At 45.4% G+C, this 21,228-nt stretch overlaps 1 protein-coding gene across 1 annotated transcript; it reads left to right on the top strand.

The window, feature by feature from the left end:
* Positions 1 to 2,504: 2,504 nt before the first annotated feature.
* LOC104632029 (serine protease 55) lies at positions 2,505 to 17,704 on the top strand. The gene is given in 6 exon segments (XM_075749976.1): positions 2,505 to 2,570; positions 2,572 to 2,737; positions 3,086 to 3,275; positions 4,176 to 4,423; positions 6,737 to 6,879; positions 17,081 to 17,704. Coding segments are annotated over 6 exon segments (1,119 nt in total). The 3' UTR covers positions 17,387 to 17,704.
* The last annotated feature ends 3,524 nt before the right edge of the window (positions 17,705 to 21,228 follow it).

Raw genomic sequence — 21,228 nt, forward strand, 5'->3', positions numbered from 1 at the left:
GTGTTCCATGGCTCTAAGTATATATCTGGGTAGATCTAAAAAAAGTATCAAATATTATAAAAGGCTGCAGCCTGCTAATTAAACACCAGGGCTTTTAAATCTGTATTATCGTGCATGACAGTGCAGAGGAGTAGAATTCTTACTGGCCACACTGTAAAGTAATTATTCCTATAATTAATTATTTCTACTTCAATAGCTTGTGGAGCTCCCACCAAGACCAGCGCTCATTATGGCAGCTGCTGTGGAAATGTAATGTCGGGCGGTCTCTGCCCCAGTGCATGTACAGTGAAAATAGCAGGACAGCCAGAAATCGTCGTTTTATTGATGGGGTTCTCAGAGTGGAGACTGAAAGCTACAGCCAAAGGATGTAGGAGATGCAGGGGTTGTCCTATATGGATATGGGATCCTATGGGTTATATATATGCTATGGAGTATCCTAAGACAAACAACTTCAGTAGGAGAAGTGGGGATGGGTTTGTCCCACCCATCCAACTTGCTGCTTGCAATACTTCTCAGAGCAGTGGGAGGTGTGGGCTTCGGCCTCTCATGTGTCTCCTATTTTGCAGGCTGTCTTAATCACTAAGTTTGAAGAACATGTGTCATTGGTGTGTCCTCTTACAGATGTGGTTTCGTCTGGGAAAGCTTGTAGGAGCCCGCCTTGATGTGTCAATTCTGGGCAGCAGAGCACATAAAACCATTTTTGAGGGCCAGATGGTGGGGTCCCAGAGACACAGCTCCACAGCATTTCCTTTTGGATAGCTCTCCATGGCACTTCTCTCCACATCTTCATTTGGTGTGCTTTCCTGCTCACCAGCTCAGGTTTTAGGCTCAGAAAGTACCAACACAAGCTCCCTGAACATCTTCTGTAATTACCCAGCAGACCAGATCCTGTTCCAAGCTTGGAGCAGCTGAAAATGTGCATCACATATAGTCAGTCTTTGGGCTTGTAAATCCACTGCTGAAGTCTTGCCTGCTTTATCCAAAGACAGACTGTGCCAGAGAAATTATCTCCCTATCTTCCCCTGCTGCTCAGCTGCTGCTTAGTTCATTCCAGTCTCAAAAGCCAGAGGAAATCTGTCCTTTTATCAGATTTATACCTGGGGCAAGCTTGAGAGGAGCTACCTCTAACAGGATTGCCATGTTAGGCTCTTTCTGGAGATGCCCCAAAATGTGCCCACATCACACTCGGGATTTCCAGTTGCTGTAGTAACTGATTGCCTGTCCTTAAGGTGTTGTGCCGCTGAATTCTAGTGCTCGCTGTCAAGGAAAGCAGCACTTTCATCTAATTTCATAGAATCATAGAATCACAGAAACATTTTGGTTGGAAAGGACCTCACAGCCCATCCAGTTCCACCCCCTGCCATGGGCAGGGACACCCTCCACTAGCCCAGGTTGCCCAAAGCCCCATCCAACCTGGCCTTGCACACTGCCAGGGAGCCAGGGGCAGCCACAACCTAGACATGAGGTGACATAAAAGCAAAGAGAGGAAAATAAGGTCTTACTTTCATACTATACATTTTTAACTTCTGCGTAATTCAGACTTCAGTGGGATAACTCCAGATTTGCTCCAATGTACAAGGCAAAACATTTCATATGCTGACTCATTCGGGTGCTCATAAAATGTTTCTTGGTTCCCTTCTGTCCTTTTCCCTCCCTCCCCTCCTACTCCACACTATAGTTATTGCTTTGAGACAAGATGGAAAGTCTTTGGAGAAAGCACCATTCTGTCCTTAATATAGCCAGGCTCAAGTCTGAACTTGGCTGAGTTTTTTTCAAGTCCTGTCCTGATGGAAATAATGTGTCAGTTTAGAAATCAGCATAGATGGGTCCACTAACACTAAAATTGTCCCACACCAAAATATTATGCCACCACAGAATTAATTATGGAGTTACTGTTGGGTGAAGTTTTGGCCTTGACCCCTTGTAGTTGCTGCTGAAGGTACAAAGAGTATCAGGGATAAAATCAGTAAAGGTGAAATGCTGCTGATTCAGACTCATGGATTATTTTTTTTAAGCTGGATTTGGTCTTGTCGACCACCCTTGCTCACAAGGAAGAAGGGAGTGGATGCCTCAACATCTTTGATATTATACTTTTGATTTGGCACTGTTTGAAATTTATCCTGCCACAGAGTTGCCTCTTTCTTCTGGGAACAGAGACATGGTCTAAATGAAGAAGAAAAATTAATTCAGAGTTTGATAGGCTTCAGCACTTCTCAAAGATGAAAGCTGATGCAGGACCAGCATCTAAGGTCTTCAGAGAGAAGAACATGGTTCAAGATCCAAAAAGGGCTACAGCACCCAACTCGTGAAGTTCACGATTGCAATACCCTGTGAACGTCAGGAATTTCACTGCTGCCCTATGCCTATCATAGCTAAAATAAATCCCCAGCCTCTTGGAAATCACTGAGCTTTCCCTCATCACCTTAGGAAGGACGGCATCCAGCTATGATGGATTGTGTGATGTCACATCCTGGTTGCCCCGGCAGAGAGGTTTGTTGCCTTTGATGAGAACATGGAATGGGGGAGATGTCCTGAAGTGTCTGCAGAAGCATCACTGCTCTGAATATTGTTGAAGACTGTTGGTCCCAGACTGGGATTGAAATGCTGCTCCTTACCCTCTTTTGTTTAACTTCTCTGATCAGCAGCATCAATGCAGGTTTTTCTTCCCAACTTTTTATGTTCAGAAATGACCAGCAGAGCGGGACTTCTACTAGCCCTACAGGATATACACGTATCGGTAAATGAAACAGGCCTGGGCTTATTCCTTGTACCTGATGGCATATACATACAGCTCGTACTACAGCCCAATACTGAACTCTCCCACACGTGCTCCCTAAAGAAGGATTTTATCCAGCCTGCCTATGGCAAAAAGTCTGTGGCTCTGCTAGCCCCAAAACTGCCTGGGCATTGCGTGGCAGAGTGCAGGTTTGGGGATGCAGGTTTGGCCATGCCAGAGGCTTTGGTAGGGACCAGGCAGCATGGGTAACTATAGACCAGTGCTTTAGCTGATGTCCTGCCCCTCTGGTGTAGTAGCACAGGCAGCGGCACTGCTGTACGTGAGCACTGTGTCTCATTTTGTACCCAGAGTGTGGCCTCCGACCATCTTACGAGTCCTTTCGGAAGACTGGCAAGAAGATCACAGCAGGGAGATATGCCAAGGCCGGGGAGTTCCCATGGCATGTGAGCATCCAGAGCAACGGGAAACATATCTGCGGAGGCACCATAATCAGCGCATTGTGGATTTTAACTGCGGCCCATTGCTTTGCAGAAGAGGTGTGAGTACTTGGGGGGAAGCGAGGACAGCCCAGCCACAATGGGTTCATAACATCGCTTCTCGTGGGTGTGGGATATGTATGTCCTTGGGGTCAAGTGTGACATATACGTGACTGAGCCAGAAAGAGAGTGCTGAAAACAGGAATTGTCTCCTTTGGTGAAAACAGGCCCATTTTTGATCAGAGGTAGTGTTTCAACAGAAATGTGTAGAAGTCTGCATAACCAGGAGATGCAGAAGGGGAATATTTTGAAGGATGGTCTGAGCAACCTTGTATAAATGCCTGTGATGCTGTTCTGATGGCCCCAAGCGTTTCCTGTACCTCTACACATATTGGAGTACCTTATAAAAAGAGGTATATTCCATTCCACCTTGTTCTAACCCCCCAAATTACCTTTGCTTTCATATAGCAAACACCTTTACATCATGGACAGTCTGATTTTACAACAGCAGTTTCTGGATAAATCAACCCCATGCAATGCCCAGGGGCAGAGCCCAGCCCTCTGTGAGCCCCCTCCAAAACTCAGCAGGTACAAGAGCTAAGACTGCTCGGTGACAAATGACCTGTGGCATCACAACCTGGAGCAGCTGGCTGGGGACAGCGCGGTCCGGAGCAGGCAGCCCAGGGCACAGCCATCCCGAAGATCCAGCCCATTCCATCTGTTCGTTAGCGACTGGGCTATTTATAACTTGGTTGAATTCATGTTCTACCTCTGCACCTCTCTCCCCTGAAAATTAGATTTGCCTAGAAGTGAGGGTAGATTTCTGTGATATTTATAGCTAACCCACTTCTGCAATTTGCTGAGCACCACCCTATCCTGCTCAGGGTGAGGAGGCACCAACCTTTATAACACAAAAACTTCATGTTTGCTCATGTCTACACTGCTTCTATTTTGTTTATAAGGCCACCAGATCTCACTGTGGTAGTGGGGGGAATTGACCTCAGCCTCCCGCTGGAAGAACATAAGCCGGACAGCTTGATCCTCCATGAAAACTTTGACAGAATGAGCATGCAACATGATATCGCTCTGATACTGCTCAGCTCTCCCATTGAGTTCAGCAATGAGAAAATCCCCATCTGCTTGCCCTTCATATACGACATCAATACGTGGCAACACTGCTGGGTTGCTGGGTGGGGAACCAGAAGTGCAGGTGAGATGCTGTTGGGAGATGTATTTCCTAACAGAGGCTGGTTTTTACCCATTTAAAGTAGATGTTCTCTCCCAAGAGGGGTTACCCACACTAACTTCCACTCCCTACCTCCCTGGTAAACACATCCAGATCCTGGCAGCCTCTGCACATCCACCAGTTCTCTGTTCAGTGCAAGAAGCAGTCACCTACTGACCCCCAGGGCGAAGTCCCTGCTACTCTGAGCATGTATGCTCAAGCTGAAATTTGAGGCCCACCTTTGCTCTGCAGGAACTCGAGCTCTTGCTCGCCTTTTTCGGCAAAAATTAAAGACATCCAAATTAAGACAATCTCCATCCTGGTGGGCAAGTTAGGCTGGGTCTAAAGTGGTCTGGAGTAAGGGAAATGGAGGCCTAGGGTTGTCTTTGGCTTAATGTCTCTATGAACCAGATTGATGCAATGGTACTGGCTACCCCTCTTCTTCACTCATTTGGAACAGCAGATTGCTGTTGCTAATTGCTCTCGTTTAAGCCCTAATGAAAGTAGCTCCAGCACTGACTGTGACCCAAAATGTCTATCCTGAACAAATGTCACTAAATGGCTAACGAGCGATTTCATTACTGGAAAGAGGTAATCGGGACGGAGTGGGCAGGGTGATGCCTTGGGGCTTTAACAGTCCTTCCTAGGCTGCAGTGAGTGAATGTCCCATTTAATCCTTGCTATTCTGCTCTGTTGGGTTACAGTCTCCTCTCTGAACCTCTACATTTTCCTTCTTAGGTTTCATTTGCCCCACGTAGCAGCAATATGCAACACAACACTGTGTAATAGTTGTGAAACTCTCCCATTTCACCAAGGTAACGTGCTCTTAGAAACAGAAAAGCAGGGGGCTGCTGCAGAGTGACTCTGCAGCTTGGCAGGATTTCTTTTTAGCTAGTGTCTTTGCAAAATGCATGGCGTGGCTCCGGACATCAGTCTCATGCTGCTCTGTGGGCTCATTTAACATTGCTTCTGCTCTCCAAATTGCACCCTGCGGGAGGTCTGTGCACTCAGCCCTGGCGCATACCCCTTCTGTCTGGAGATGTTTCAGAAGGAAAACAGCAGGATCTGAGTATGGTGAGAGGGATGTGCGATGGTGTGATACGGGCCATACCAAAAAGTATGAGGCATTGTTCCTCAGCGGGGGAAAACGGGTCATTTCTCATCTCTATCAGCATTTTGTAGGTGGACATCTCTCTCAACTGGCACCTCAGGTGGCACTAGCCTGACTCCCCTTCAACTGCAGTCAATTAGACTTCAAGTGAAGCTTCCTCCTTGGAGATGCCTCCATTAAAGCCTTTTAATCTGTGGGCACTTCCATGGAGTGGCCCCATGTTAGCTGGGAAAAGGACCTGATAACTTCCTATCTTTTAGATCTTACCTTCGAGTCCCACCTTCCCAAAGGTACTGAGGCCATTTAGCTCAGTGAAATATGGAAGGAGTGAGTTTTGGAAAAGCTGAAGGTCTCCTCCCCAGCAGCAACATCCCCAAAAGTCAGTTTTATCCTCCAGTCTCAGGTTCAATTTGAAGAGAAACATGGGTGAAATGAGTGGGTTTTCCAAGTAGCACTGCATATTTTCAGTCTTTTTGTTGCTTGCTGGTGCCCGCTGCAATTTCTGCTTTTCCATCTTAAGGGAAGAATAAAGCAGGAATTTCCATTGTGTGCTGCCATCCTGAGAGCCACAAAGTGAAAGATACAGCTGGTCCCCTGGGTGAGGCACAGCCTCACAGCCCCTGTGAAAGCATGGGGGTGACAAGATCATCTGTCCGGGGGAAAGCTCGGTGGACTTTCCTCTGCAAGGCTCTCACAGGACCCCAGGAGGAGCCCCTCAAAATGAGTCCCCAGAAACATGCGTGAGAAACCCAAGCAGTGCAGTGCAGCTTGTCTCAGGTCATCACCAGTCAACAGGATAAACCATCGCTTTGGGGGTCTTCCAGCTGTGCCAGAGTTCATCTACAAAAATAACTGATTTTTTTAAAATTCTATTTAGCAAGCCTCCACCCCCCAGGATTTCAGCTTTGCCTGTTAACACCTCCCCCCTCTCCACCAACCTACCCACCTCCTAGGCTGGCATAAAGTCAAAAGCACAAACTTATCTTTGCTAACATTTGGACACCCCCTGTAAGACCCTGCGACCCCAAGACCATACAGTTGTGACCTGAGAACCTCTTGCCCTGCGATGCTTTACAAATTCAGCTGCGAGCAGTCCCAAGGGCTAGTCTCCGGCTGTGGTTTCACCCTTACAAGTCTGCACCGATATGGAGGGTTTGTTAATCGTTGTCTTCTCACTTGCTGGTTAGCAGTTGCGGTGCCGACATCACGCGTGCTGCAGAAAGCGCGGATGAAGCTCATCAGCAGGGAGCAGTGCTTGGAGCGGATCCCGCAGCTAGTGGAGAACGTGCTGTGTGCTGAGCTGGAGAAAGGAGAAAGAGGCGTCTGCCAGGTAAAGTAAACAGGCTCCTGGACAGCCACGCTGCCTACGAGGACACACAGACATTGGAGGAGAAGCACCTTTGCTTGAGGAATGAACATCGATCCTTCCTTTGGCTTCCTGGCGTTGCTAAAGCTTCTCTGCAGGAGGCCGGGGCAGGATGCCCAGGGGCCAAGGAACTGCCTGCAAAGGCACATTGACCCGGGCAGCGGGGTGCAGGACTCCCGGAAAACAGTGGTGCTGCTGGAAGCAAAATACCCTGTCGAGCAGACAGACCTCTCCTCACACTCTCCCCCGTGACCCATTTCCCTCCCTACAGGGAGAGAGACAGGCGCTCTGCAAGGGAAACCGCGAGCCGAAAGGAGGGCGAGGGAAACGGCTGGTTCCTAACAAACAAGTGTGCTGGAATGAGAGACAGTTTTGGAGGGCTCTGGGCACAAGATTTTGGACTATACTCTCACAGAAATTTAAAAACCCAGTGTCTGCAGTGGTGGGAGAGATGGGAGGAGAGGTCTCACATCCCTGCAGACAGCATGGGCTGTGTCCTCCTCCTGCCTGGTGTCCCCTCGGCCCCGGGCTGGGCAGTGCGGCTCTGTTGCCAGGTTAAATACTGAAAGGAGACTGGAAAGTTTGTCCAGGAGAGTCAAAGCAAAAGAACTGAGTGAGAAATTGAGTCCGGGGATCTTTAATGTGAATATTAGAAACCTTTCTTGGGTGATGTCTTGGCTCTGATACAAATGTCCTTTGATAATAGGGCAGGGTGGTCTGTGGGTGCCAGAACTAAATGTATCTTATTGCAATGATTTAGTGATGTAGGATGATGACTTTTGAAGCTAAATAATTGAGTTTAAGCAGTATTTGATACCAGGGACTAAGGTCTCTGTCCTTCACTGGGCAAGGGTTTTCTTAGATGTGTGCAAGTGTTTGCAGGGGGACAGATGGGCAGACACAAGTATGCACAGCTTCATCCTGTAGGAATCACTCATTGAGGGCACTAAACCAACACCCAGGACAGAGAGAGATCCCCTGCCCTTTAGGTAAAGGCAGCGGGGACAGGGACCATGGACTGCAAAGCCATTGTGAGCTGGGCCAGTAGCTGGGCAGAGGAGGGGAAGCTTTGTTTTGCAAAATCATTTTTTGATTAGCCAGAGAGCATCTGTCTCTGAAACCATTCATCTTGTGACTTTCACCTCCATTAAATTCAATCAAAAATTTTAAAAAGAAAACTGCCACAGGATAACATTAACATGATTAAAGAATGCACTTCCCAGCCCAGCCTTAAGTTCTGTGGCTGAATTATGCCAGTGAAACAGCAAGAGCACTTGTACCCAGCAAAATGAATCTCCTGTATTCAGAAAGCTGATGAAGGTGCTATTTTGATCTACAATAATGTAAGAGTCGTCTGAGAAATGAACTAGAAATGCGAGCTTTCCAAGCAGCGGAAGTACACAACGATTGCATGTGTGAAAATGCTCAAAACCCCAGCAACTGCCCACTTTTAGTGCAACCTTCCCAGGCAGAAATGTCTTGCAACCAGAAATAACGAGAGCAAGACAAAACCGTACCCTAGGCTAGAAGTGGAACTCTTCAGGATAGAAACAGCTGAGACACCTTTTCATCATAATTTGTTAATTTGCTGGAGGGGAAGCATTTTGCTGATGGGCAGTTTTCTGAGAAGTACTGATTAAAATCAGGTAGGGCACGTTTTGGCCTTGCTAGGCTGGTTCAGAAACCTGGTAGCTTGCCCATAGAAAGCTCCCTGGGAATGAACTGGGAGTCCAGGTCTGAACCTGATGTTGGTCTGCAGCATGGGCCACTGGACACCCAATTCATGTCCCCTGGGCAGATAGTGAGGAACAATGTAAATGGTGCAATCTATTAAGCTACGCTTGTCTATAAAAATTATGGGGTTTGTGTCAAATGAGAATGAGGCCAGATTTCAAAATACCTAAATCCTCTACAAAGTCAGCACTGTCAAGGAGGTAGAGCAGCCCTGGGTATGTTTTTCGCTTATGCCAACCAGCTGTCTCCCGGATGATTTCCAGACACAGCTCAAGATTTTGCATGGGTCAGGAGCCACCCACAATAGAATCATAGAACCATAGAATCACAGAATGGTTTGGGTTGGAAGGGACCTTTAAAGGTCATCTAGTCTACTCTCCCCTGCCATAAGCAAGGACATCTTCCGCTAGATCAGGTTGCTCAGAAGCCCATCCAACCTGACCTTGAACGTTTCTAGGGATGGTGCAGGATCACTCTGGATCTTGGCAACCCAGTTCAGAGGCCAGGAAGGAGCAGCAGTGCAAGCAAGGCAGATACCCCTGGTCAGGGAACAAGCCCAGGAGATGCTGAGATTGCTGGTGGTCACAGTAAACCTGGAAGCCACGCACTGCACAGATGCGTGATCTGTCTGTACATGAGGTAGACAAAAGCGTTGTGTTAACCTTATGTGAGCTTTGCTGAGTATCAGGATACATTTTTTCATGTCCAGAGCCAGGCTAAGATGGTAAATTGCAACTAGACCCAAGGTTGTAAATCCACACAATCCTAATTTGGATCCAAAGGATTACCATCCTAAGTCTTTGCACTGTGTGCCATTTGCGTGCTAGACTTCCGTCATTGCAGCAAGCTGGTTTATGTTTTATATGAGTAACTAAAGCCACACAGATACCACCTTCACCAAGGCATCACGTAGAAGTTTTATTTTACTGACCACTGCCTTAACACCCCCATGAGGCAACAGGACGTGAATAGAAAGGCTCAGACATTTCACCAGCTGCCATCGTACTAGTACCAGACAAGACTAATTTGTGGATCACTGACCATATTCCTATAATAACTCAAGGAGATTGAATAGCAGAGCTCCTGAGTATTTGCACTTTAAAAAAAAATCTATTCACTTAAAAAGAAAAAAATCTATTGTATACCAATTCCCTAGCGGTTCTGCAGACAAATATATAGATTGACTGTGAATTAACACTAACAGGATCTGTAATTGACTTATAGTTCTATTTAGTCATAAACATTAGCATTAATGGATGTTCATGGGGTACAAGTGCTAAAGAACAGACACTAGAGATGGCCTATGTGTTATTTTTTTTGTGTGCTGCATTTCTTCCATGACCCCATGAACCACAATTGCTGTCTAATTCCTCGCTTTCTTAAGCATCTTTTGTTAGACTCTGATGCAACGGTAACTTGAACAATAATTAGAGTATAAGGGACTCACAAAGCAAATGCCTCTTCAGTGTCTTGCCTATCCAGACAAAATTCAGTAAATGGCCCAATTATATTTCATAGAATTTCTGCAAAGAAGGTCTGTGGGGGTAGCTCAGTGCTGTGGTGATTAGGACAGAATGTGTTCAGCTGGAAGTCACAGTTCACGTACAGTTCAGGTCAGCTGCAGATGAAGGGGGGCCCAGTTCCTGGCCTGACTTTCAGGGGAAGGAATCATTGTGTGGCCACAAAAAAGCAGTGGGATCATTCCAGCTCAGCTTCACCATGCCCCACACTGTCCCCCCGGTGTAGGGCTGGTCTGAGTCATTGGCTGAAGGTACCTACCCCCTTCCACCGACTGTAGCAGGAGGTGATCTTGGTCATCTCTCACAAATGTCTGAAATGATGCTAAGATGCATCTAGGGCTCTGGGTTTTGATTTCTTTAGTTCTGTGAAAAAGGCAGGGAAAGACCTCTTTCCTTCACCTGCAATATGTCCTGCCCACATATACTGCCGGCAGTTTGGAAAGGGGAAATGCCTTGTGCAGCGTCTGGGATGCTCAGGGCTCTCACCCCACATAGCTATAGCAACAGCAGTAGTTGTACAACCCTGGGTGGGATTTATCCAGCCAGATACAAATGTCTTTTCAATAGCCATCTGCATCTACCGGATCATCTTTCCATCAATAAGGAGAAAAAAAGTACTTCTGACATGTGAGTCACTGAGACTGTTTTAACCATCTATTTTAAAATGAGATAAATCCCTGTACGAGTGCTTCTCGCTCCCCAGTAACTAAAAGCGAGTCCCAGGTGTTTAGCTCACAGGGAGACACACGGCTCTGAGGTGGGACAGTTGCCTACATCTAGGTCCCCAGGGCTATTTTAAATATCCCAGGATATCCCCCTGGCATCCCACTGCTCCCATCAAACCATGTCCTACTACCAATACTGTGACTGCAACGAGAGCTTGACACTTGCACTGGGAACACCGAGGAGAGGTGATCAGCCCGGAGCTGAACTCACCCCTCACACCCTCACTTTGTCTGACCATAAGAGTGGTAAACCAGTGCAGAAGTGACAAAAGCTCTTGCATCCTTTTACACACTCTTGCATCTTTTTACTGCTGCTAACGCGGCTCCAAAATTGCAGGGGAAGACTTGTGAAATAGGATTTTTTTTAAAGGAAAAGTCTGCAAATGAAAATCGGATCCACACAGGTAAATTATCACAGACGCTTGGAAAAGGTCACAAACCAGGGAAGCCTGGTCAGTCCCTCAGGCTGCTCAAAATATCTGAACGGAGGTGGATAGGTGATGGTGTGACAGCAGTCTGTAGGGATGGAGAGTATCTATATGAAGGCTGAGGTTATAGGCCCTTCTGCCTATCAGACAAAGGTCTCCTAGGGCCAGGAGTCAAAGCTAAACACATTTCAGTTAAAAAGTTATTATTATGCAAAATTACTTTATTATTGTACCTTGCCTTCATATCGAAAAGTGATCCACTCTCCATCCTTGTGGTGGATTCTCCATCACTGAACTGTTGCTAAGATGATGGGGTGGGTTTTTTTCCCTAAAGGACAGATTGGTTTAAATAGGAAGGCATCCTGGGAAGCCCCAGAACAAAGCAGTAGAAATGTGTTTCTGCATTTGCAGTCTCTTAAATTTTCTTCTGAAGGGTGCTTTGATGTGCAGCTCATAAGAATTAGAACACTTTTGCTGTGTCCCATGGTTTTGTAAGGCTTTCATCATTTGATCATTTTATGATATGGGCAGACAAGTGAACACATTTAGGGTATGGTGGCTTAATTCTTTAATCTGTCAAAAACTTTTCGGCCTATTGCAAGGACCTGGGATGTTGATGATGTCACATGCCTCTTCTGGTTTCTTCCTCTGAGTTGTAGCTTTTGGTCCCTCCAAATGAAGCTGTTTGGTTTGCAGCAAGGGGGTCCAGCATTACTTTGCGTGCCTGGTGAGTGAAGCTGTAGGGGGTAGAACATCTCTGGAACCAGCTGAACAAAAAAACCTGCTTTGTGCTTGCCCTCTGAGTGGGGGAATGGGTGTGATGACTCAGAGGAGCCGCTTCTCATTCAATTACAGTGAGTCAACACAGCTTTAAGGGAAAGTCATGACTCACAGGCAGATTTAAATTCTTTGAAGGAGTCGACAAGCATGTGGCAGAGAGTCATCCAGCTGATAGAATGCACTGAGACTTCCAAAACTCTTTTAACAAGATCTCTCACCAAAGGCTCATGGAGAAAATGAATTGTCATGAAGTAGAAGGGTTTCAGTTTGAAAGGGAGGCAACATGGAGAAAGGATTTGGCTGGAGAAGAGGCTTAGAAGGGGAGTTGTGTTGGCATCCGTGCAAGGAATTGTGATGTTTGAGGAGGGCAAATGCTGCGGTGACCAAGTTGGCCAAAGCCACAGCATTATTCAGTGGTCAAAATTAAAACTGACTGTGCAAAGGTGCAGCAGGATCTCATTATTCCGAGCGACTGGAGGTTAAAACAGCAGATGCAGTTCACTCTTGATAAAGGAAAAGTAATGAATATAGGGAGAAGCAACTCCGGCTGTACGCATGCAATAATAGGCTCTAAATTGGCTATTGCCAAGTAAGATGATCTTGGAGTAACTGTGGATAGTCCTTCAAAAACATCAGCACGAGGCTCTGTTGAGGTCAAAAAGGCGACGAGAGCATGATGAATTGTTAGGAAAGGAACAGGTAACAAAGCAAATGCATGTTATGCCAGGGCACTCATCTTAGGAGCCTATGGCTTGTGTGCTGTGTGTGATTCCCATCCACCCCATCTGAGAATGGAGTAGCGGTTTTAGAAAAGGAGAAGAGTAGAGTAGGAAGGATGAGCAGGGACATGGAATGGCTTCTGGGGGAAAAGGGGATAACAGAGCAGGACTCTGAGGCTTGCAAAAGAGATGTCTGATGGCGATATGACACAGATTTCTTAAGTCGTGAGCAGCAAGGAGAGGACAATCAAGAGCTGTCCTCTTGTCACTACGGTTCAGAACGTATGAAGGAGGGGGTGTCAGATGGCCGTACCAGGCAGCAGATTTAAAACAAAGAGAAGGAAGTGTTTTTTCATCCAACAGATAATTAAACTATGGAAGTCACTGACCAGGATGTTGTGGGTATTTATCCTAAGGGATAAATGGATTCAAAAAGCAATTAGATAACTTCCTGGATGAAGATCTCTCTGAGGCTATTAACCACTGTGATGTAAATACAACTCTGTAAATACTCGCCCTGTTTCTCATTCTCCTTCCCTGAGCACTTGCTACAGATGACTGTCAGAGACAGGAGTCTGGGCCACATGGGTCTTTGGCCAGATGCATTATAACTGCCTTTAAGTCCGTGCCACCATAGTTACTAATGGACCGTGCTGACATCTGTGTGGATGGAGTAGAGTTGTTTTGTTCTCCCATTTTCCAGCAAGGGGATGGAGGGATGGAGTAGCTGAAGGCTCTCGCCTGAGATCTCAAAGGGATTCCATGAAAGGATGCCCTGTGTTACCTGGTTTATTTTCAATAGCTGCATGCTAAAAATGGCCATAGCCGCCTTTCTTCCACCTTTATCCAAAGACAGCTTGTTGACAGTGAAGTAACTGAAGAAATCATTGGTTTGCAAAAGCCTTTGCTTCTTGCAAAAAGCCAGAGCAGCTCTAATGGCAAGTGTTGTTTTTCACATGCTGATTCTCTCCAATTTACACAGAGCTTACCAACATGAAAATGAAACCAGCAATGCCTTGCAAGAATTGTGTATCCACCTAATGAGTATCAGATGGGTTGCTCTCCCTCCCCCAGAGCTTCTCCCGCCTAAGAAGATTTATGTGCCTGAACGTGTTTGTTCTGATCAATTACCATGTTGCAGACAAGAATACAAATACAAAAGGAAGAAGATTACACTCTTGATCCAAAGCCCACTAAAGTCAGCAGAAAGGCTCCTGATGTTCACAAAAAGGCTTTGGCCACAGTGAAAAGGATGAAACTTTTGATCAGCTTCAGTGAACAAAGCACCTTGTTAGTCGGTGACAGTTTTTATACAAGCCAGAACTATTTATCAGCGAATATATCATCGCTCTCACCTCTCCTAATGGGAGGATTAACATGCAGTTGTAGAAGGCATGAATTCAGCACCACATCTGATTTGATGTGGTTGCTTTTCACTCCTCTTTTAGTTGACAAGAAACATGCAACAGAAGCAAAGATGCTATTTTTAGGTTTTCTGCTGTCCAGAAGCTTGGCACTCAGACTGAAGAGCAGGAGCAGGTATCTGGTGTGTGTTGTTGACCAGAAGTATTTCACCATCACGATACAGGAGGCTGAAAGCTGAAAGCAGCATTTAATAAGTTCTTCGATCTTCAAAGTCATTAACCTGAGCATTCATTAAATTAGTGCTACTGGAAACATCACAGAGCTGAGATAATTGTACCAGTGCTCAAAACTCGCTCCTCCCACACCCTCTCCTACACAAGAATGGAAAACCTTGGGCCAATGTTTTTGAGAACTTAAGGTGGATACAGGGATATTCAGAAATGTCCAAGAACTGAATTCATTTTCTCTATCTTTAGCCCTATAAAAATCAGGCTACTGATTCATCTGGGCTACTGCTATAATTATGTGAGGAAGATTGTCACATGGAGAGGATGATTTAGCCCACTTTGTGATAAAATCATTGAGTTAGATAGCTGAAGTTAAGAGAAATGGCATGTTAGAAGTTGCACCCATGAAGCAGACCAGCTTAGTCCACGTGGAAAGGGATCTGAAGCAGGATTTGGGTCTCAGGGCTTGTGGATTAGAGAAATGGATTTGCGGCTGCTGCCTGGGTTTTCATAGCATTGCCTAACTCCCTCTCTACCCAGGTTTTAAATCGCTTTCTGCAGCTGACAGTCCCTCAAGCCCTGCACAGAGCTTTCCCTATCCTCACCGACCGGGCAGAGAACAAAATGAACATGATTAAAGAGGCAAACAGGGAAAAGCAGATCTGATTTGAAAGGAAAACCGCGTGATGTATAGTCTAAATAGGGATTCTTGGCTCTGGTGTTGCTTCGTGCAAATCGCATCCCTTTTCTGCTGCGGTTTTCTCAGCTATGAAATACGATAAGACTTTTCCCCTCAAGGATAGTCACAAGGTATCAGGAATTAACTGGTATTTAAGCGCCCTGGGAAAAAGGTCCTTTGCAAGTGTGAACAGCCTCCAAATTGGACACTCTGAAACCGATCTGCCCCGATGGTGTGCAGGGGCTCTGCCGGTGCTAAAAATCTCCTGTACTGGAGGAAAAGCCAGCACGACGCATCCCGATATATCACTGATGAGGGATTGTCGGCCATTGCTGCGTCACTGGCTTGCCAACAGCTCTCACTCTCTTGACTTCATTTATTATCTTTGTGTAGGAGGCTCGAAGCGCCTTCCTTTCACTACCAGGATAATACGTTTGGCCTGTTCCTGCCCTGAGGGAATCAGCAGTAAAATTCCCAGTAATTTAATTGTACGTACAGCCTAGGAGATGTTCATTCATTGAAACAGGATGCCATCGCCAAGTACACTGATAACTCATGGATCCAAGGTCACCGCAAGGTCACTCGTGCGATGCAAATTGTTGGCTGAAACAGGGTCAGGAAACGTCTTCAGATCCTGAGTCTGAAGAGGGTCCAGCAGCACTGGCTGAGATGCAGACACGTAGCTACAGTAACACCTTTTTAGTGCAAACAGTATTGAATTTAGGGTTGGACTCAATGATCTTAAAGGTCTTTTCCAACCTAAATAATTCAGCGATTCTATGAATGCTGAAGCAACATTTGCCCTGTATTTATCTTCATTTTTCCCTCCTGTATGTATGTTGAACCAAAAACAAAAATAGAAAAAAAAAATAAAAAAGATAAACATATTGTGGACCTGGACCTTCCATCTAATGAAGTCAGTAGGAATTCTGCCATAAACTTTAGCAGGTGCTGATGAGTTGCACAGGGAACTACAGCCACTTCCTTACTCATTAATTAATTAATGTGTTAGCTCAGGGTAGCTGCGGGCGGAAGGGGGTTCATACATTAACGACAAAGACGTTTCTCAAAGTCGTGTACAAAGAGGGAAGGACAACATTTCCCAGGAAAGCTGGCTGTCTCAGGAAATGGGTTTGTATTGCATTTCTTATTTGTCACATGAAGTACTGGAGATAGGGTAGAAAAAAAAGATTCAAACCCACCATGGAAGGAAAGTGTCTTATTTGGAGCAGGGGATGCACAGCACTTCAGATGTACACAACCATCAGAAAAGTGCTGTACTTGCCCGGGTGGATTTTGTGCTGGTTCCTCTTCTCCCTGGGGTTGTGTTCAGAGATTGCACACAGAGGTCACACTTGCAACTGGACCTGCTCTCGGTGTCCAAGCTACAGCAGCCAACAGAAGGACATTCCTCTTTGCAGGGTGGCTGCAATGTGCATTTGAAGGCTTGCATGCACTGGCCAAGTCAAGGTTTCACTCACAGTAGCAGGCAAGTGTTCTGTGAAATTAGTGTGGTTGCAAGAAGGATTTGTCAGGATTAGTGTTCATCTCTTGTCCAATTTCTGGATGCTAGCCCCCAAAATTAACAGTGGCAGGTACCCAGCACCTACGTGTGCCAGTTTTTAGAGAAGTCAGGACTCAATGAGCAGTCACAGCAAAAGTCCCTTTTCACTCCTGGATGTTGTCTCTTGGTGACAGGATTCAGGTATCCTTTGGGGGCCACGGGAGCACGTGGAAAAGGCTGAGAAGGACAGGGCATTGCACAGAGCCACAGCTCGTGACTGATCTCCTCCTCTTACCTTCTGTAGCTCTTTATTCTGCAGGGATGTCAGGGCTGAGCTGCAAAATTTTGGGTCCGAAATTTCCTTGTTCCCCCAAATCCTCATGAACTTGGGATAGAGTTTGATTTTCCCAGTCCCACTGTGGGATGCAGTGGCTGTGAGAGACCTGAGGTTTGATCCTGCTATAACATCCTCTTTATGCCATAGGTGGACAGCGGGGGACCTCTGGTTTGCAGCTACTGGAACACCATGAAGTGGTTTCAGGTCGGCGTCGTCAGCTGGGGAGAAGATTGTGCAGAAAAGCCAAACCATGACATCATAATGTCTGTTTACAGCTACCGTGGCTGGATCGAGACTGAGACAGCCAGAAGAGGGAAACCTTTCTTAATTGAGGGTGTGGACAACAATGGAGATGCTTCCATTCCAGTTCCTTCCAGGGCTGAGACACAACTGGTATTTCTTGAGTATTTTCTCCTTTTATTTCTCTCTTTAATAGCATTTAGATTACTTTAGAGAAGATTTTTTAAAACATAATAAAAGCCAGAACTACCATCTCATTCTCCTTTTGCTGCTGACCCATGTAATCGCATCTGATGTGGACACAGGCACCAAAATGAAACGCCACAGTGAGACAAGGGAGCGATGGAGAGGCCGGAGAGATGAAATGAGAGAGCCAGAACACAGACGAGAGAAGCCATAATCCTCTGAAAAACACAGATTTTTCCACCCTGGTGGGTCACATCAGGCCCAGTTGTTTGCTAAGCTCACATGCAAAGTCAAGATGTGGCATATGCAGGAACCGGTCCCCTTGGAAAGCTGAAACCCTGAGAAAGGACTACATGTCAAAGTCAGTGTCTCCTTAACCTAGGAGAAATCTTTTGGGCGGTGTTGGAAAGCGTAGCATCATATAATGAATCAGTTCTATTTACCTGGATTGCAAATGCTGGGTTTTGGTTGTTAAAGGCAATAGAGAAAAATCTGACTGGCCGAAGAGAACTCTTTCTGAGCTATCCATAAAATGTTGTCTACAGAAGTCCCTTGGCTTGGTAATTAGGCAAAATTAATCCCTTGCAAGTAAATGGTAAATCAAAGGCAAATAGCATTTTTTTTTCTCTGTTAGTGGCCTATCACACGCATTGCTGAGAGGTCCACATCCGAGCTGGGTCTGAGCTGGTCCTTCAATGCAACACATAGTCCTTCATTGCTTCTCCAGCAACAAAGTGGATTGCAAAATGCGTTCTGGTCTTCACATGGAAGTTGCTTTTCTTGGGAGTCATGGGGAAGGAAGCAAGCAGCAAGGTCTCCTTCATGTCCCACCTTTGTAAGAGCATAAAAGCACCTGTAATTTGCAGCAATGATAGAACTCAGTGAATGTGCAATGGGACAGAACCTCACAAATTGGTTTTAATTACCTTGATATTTTCTGGCTAGCTGGTGGAGAAGCCTTGTAAATGAGAATTAATTCATCTACCTCAAGCTAATGCAAACCCCTCTTGGCATAAAAGTCAGACTTTATTTTCTGTGTTATCTGAGCAGAAAATAATGCTTAATTATTATTAGTTCATAGTAATGCTTATTAAAATTGCTCCACATTAATTTCACATGGCTGACTGGCTAATGGATGCATAAGGGTCTTCTAACCCTTTGCAAAAAGACTAATAAAAGCTAAAAACAAGGGGAATATATTACTTTAGCAGCTATTAGCAGTAGACAGTGTCTGCTGGCACTAATACCTATATTTATTTTCCTTTCTATTAATAATATATCAACAGATTCTAGAAGCTGTGGCAGGGGCTGGACCTGAGGAAATATTTCCTAATGCTGCAATCTATTCAGCTACAGAATTGTTTCCCCCCAAAGGAAATGAGAGATGTCCTCCTGCTTGAATTATTTTAATGTAGGGATTGTATAAAGCACTTTTGTCTACAGCACATGGCATGGAAAAAGCCTGTGCTTACAGGGAATCACAAAAGGACTCAATAGGTCTTTTCCATCAGTAGCATTTGCAAATTGATAATGGTCTGTGTTAAATGAAGGCAATACTACTTAGTGGTTGCAGCAGAGCACTGCTGCTATGGGTTTTGGTCCATCCTGCTGCTCATTTACTCAATGGCCTCGGGGAAAGAAAGTTTGTGCTTTGTGCCTCAGTTTCCCTACTTGTAAATTGAGATAATGAAAGTGGTTCACTTTGCTATGTGGAAGCATCAGTTCTGCAAATTAAGACCAGCTATGTAGCTGCAAATAATAATAATAAATAGGAAAGATACTTTTTCCTCCTTATTTAAAACATCATAATATTCATTAAAGTGAATTCATCTTTGGTACTACATACACTGTTCAATATTTAGTGCGAGAAAGGAAATGTTTATTTAATATTTCTATGCTGTAAGTAGGTCTGATTAAAACGTGTTGATGTTATATTTCGTTTTAAAGGTATTTGTGTTTTGAGAGAGCACATCACTTTTGATTATGGATTTGATGGGAATGTGTTGGAGGCACACAAAATCAAAATGAAGTATATTGGCTTTGTCATTAACATTTCAATGTGACCCATTAATTTTTTAAGCTTTATAACATTGGTGTACTATGTTTCTTACGTTACTGTAGTCCGTATTTGTGGGTTTAGATCATGTAAGCGAAAAGTTTCCAAACTGAACGACCTCAACTTTTATGCTTCAGGCAGTAGTTTGGGATGTTCACTTTTTGTCTTGATTTGCAGCTCATTTCTTATTGCCCCTTCCCTCTTTGCAGATACCTCTTCCTCCTGTCGTCAGCCCAATGGGGAGCATCAAGCAGTCTGGGCAAAAGAAACGTGTCTCTTGCAATATCCTTTGCTCAGTGAGAATTTTGGTAAAAGATAGGAAGGTGAGGGTTTTCACCGAAGAGGGTCATCTCAAACAAAAATTTTGGGAGCAACTTTGGTCTGAACAGAATCATGGGAAAGGGCCAAGGGAACAATAGGAAATGATCTATCGGCTATGACCACGAGTTTACAAACAACCCCCGAAGCAGGGTTTATTATTAACCACACTAATAATTTGTCCTGTTTTGCAACTTTACGGCCAGAGACTCAAGCTAGAAGTGATGCTAGACAGAGCAGAGGGCTTTGTTATGATGGGAGGGGAACCAAGAGTGATGCAGCAACTCAGGGGCACTGGAGAGGTGTTGAGAAACCTCCAGCCGTCTGAGTGTCGCTGCCTCAGCCACGCTCACAGCAAACGCTGAGGAGGTGGAGTGGGAAACTGGAGCTGGATGTGTAGGGGAGGATGAAGAATCACAAAGTGTTTATTCAAGGCGGGCCCAATTGCTGGGTGCCTTGTGACAAGAGAGTTATTTTGTGGATGAGTGAGCAGCTGTCGCTTCGTTTGCATGACTGGTAATATCAAAATGAAGCCATTCGTGCAGAAAGGAGCGTCCTGGCAAATGCACGTTATCATATCTGAGGTGCCTGGGGTATGGGTTCAGGGTACGCTGCCGTTTGCAAATGCCTCTGATGCCCCACATTTGAACCTGTTTCCCTGAAGAACCTGGCACACCACGTCCTTCGGGGGAATATAATTCTCTTCAAAGTCCTCCACACACTGCCAGATCTCAGAGAATGATCTTTTACTGATTTTTTTTTTTTTTTTTTTCTGTTCATCCAGTATCAGGAAGAGCCAGATCTTGGGCAGGACTTTGACACTCTGCATACTGGCTCTGGCTGCGATGGAGTTAGATTTCTTCGTACCAGCCCGTATGGTGCTATATCTTAGATTTGTGACCAAATCACTGTTGATAACACACCCATTTTTTTTTAGCTATTGCTGATCAGTGCTTGCACAGCATCAAGCTTTTCTCTGTTTCTCACACTGCCCCATCGGCAAGTCAGCTGGGGATGCACAAGAAGTTGGGAGAGGACACAGCAGGGACAGCTGACCCCAACTGACCAAAGGGATATTCCACACCACATAATGTAATGCCTAAGAATAAAATCTTGGGGAAAGAAGGAGGAAGGGAGGATATTTGGGGTTATGGCATTTGCCCTCCCAAGTACGGTTAAGCATGATGAAGCCCTGCTTTCCTGGAGATGGCTGAGCACCTGCCTGCCCATGGGAAGCAGTGAAAGCATTCCTTATCCCGCTTTGCTTGTGCACGCAGCTTTGCGTCACTTATCGAACTGTCTTTATCCTGACCTGTGAGGTTTTTGCCTTTACACTGGATCCTTCCCTTGCATTTTGCTGGTGGTGTTAAAGCATCCAAAACTCATGTACCTCCAAGGACACATTTAAAACCACTATTGCAGGTTGGTTCTTGCATAAGCTCCAGGTGACTCTGTTATATTTCCCCTGTAACCAGCATACAGATGTTGTGACTTC

The sequence above is a fragment of the Balearica regulorum genome, chromosome 3 (assembly GCF_011004875.1).
Source record: "Balearica regulorum gibbericeps isolate bBalReg1 chromosome 3, bBalReg1.pri, whole genome shotgun sequence".
Taxonomy (NCBI): domain Eukaryota; kingdom Metazoa; phylum Chordata; class Aves; order Gruiformes; family Gruidae; genus Balearica; species Balearica regulorum.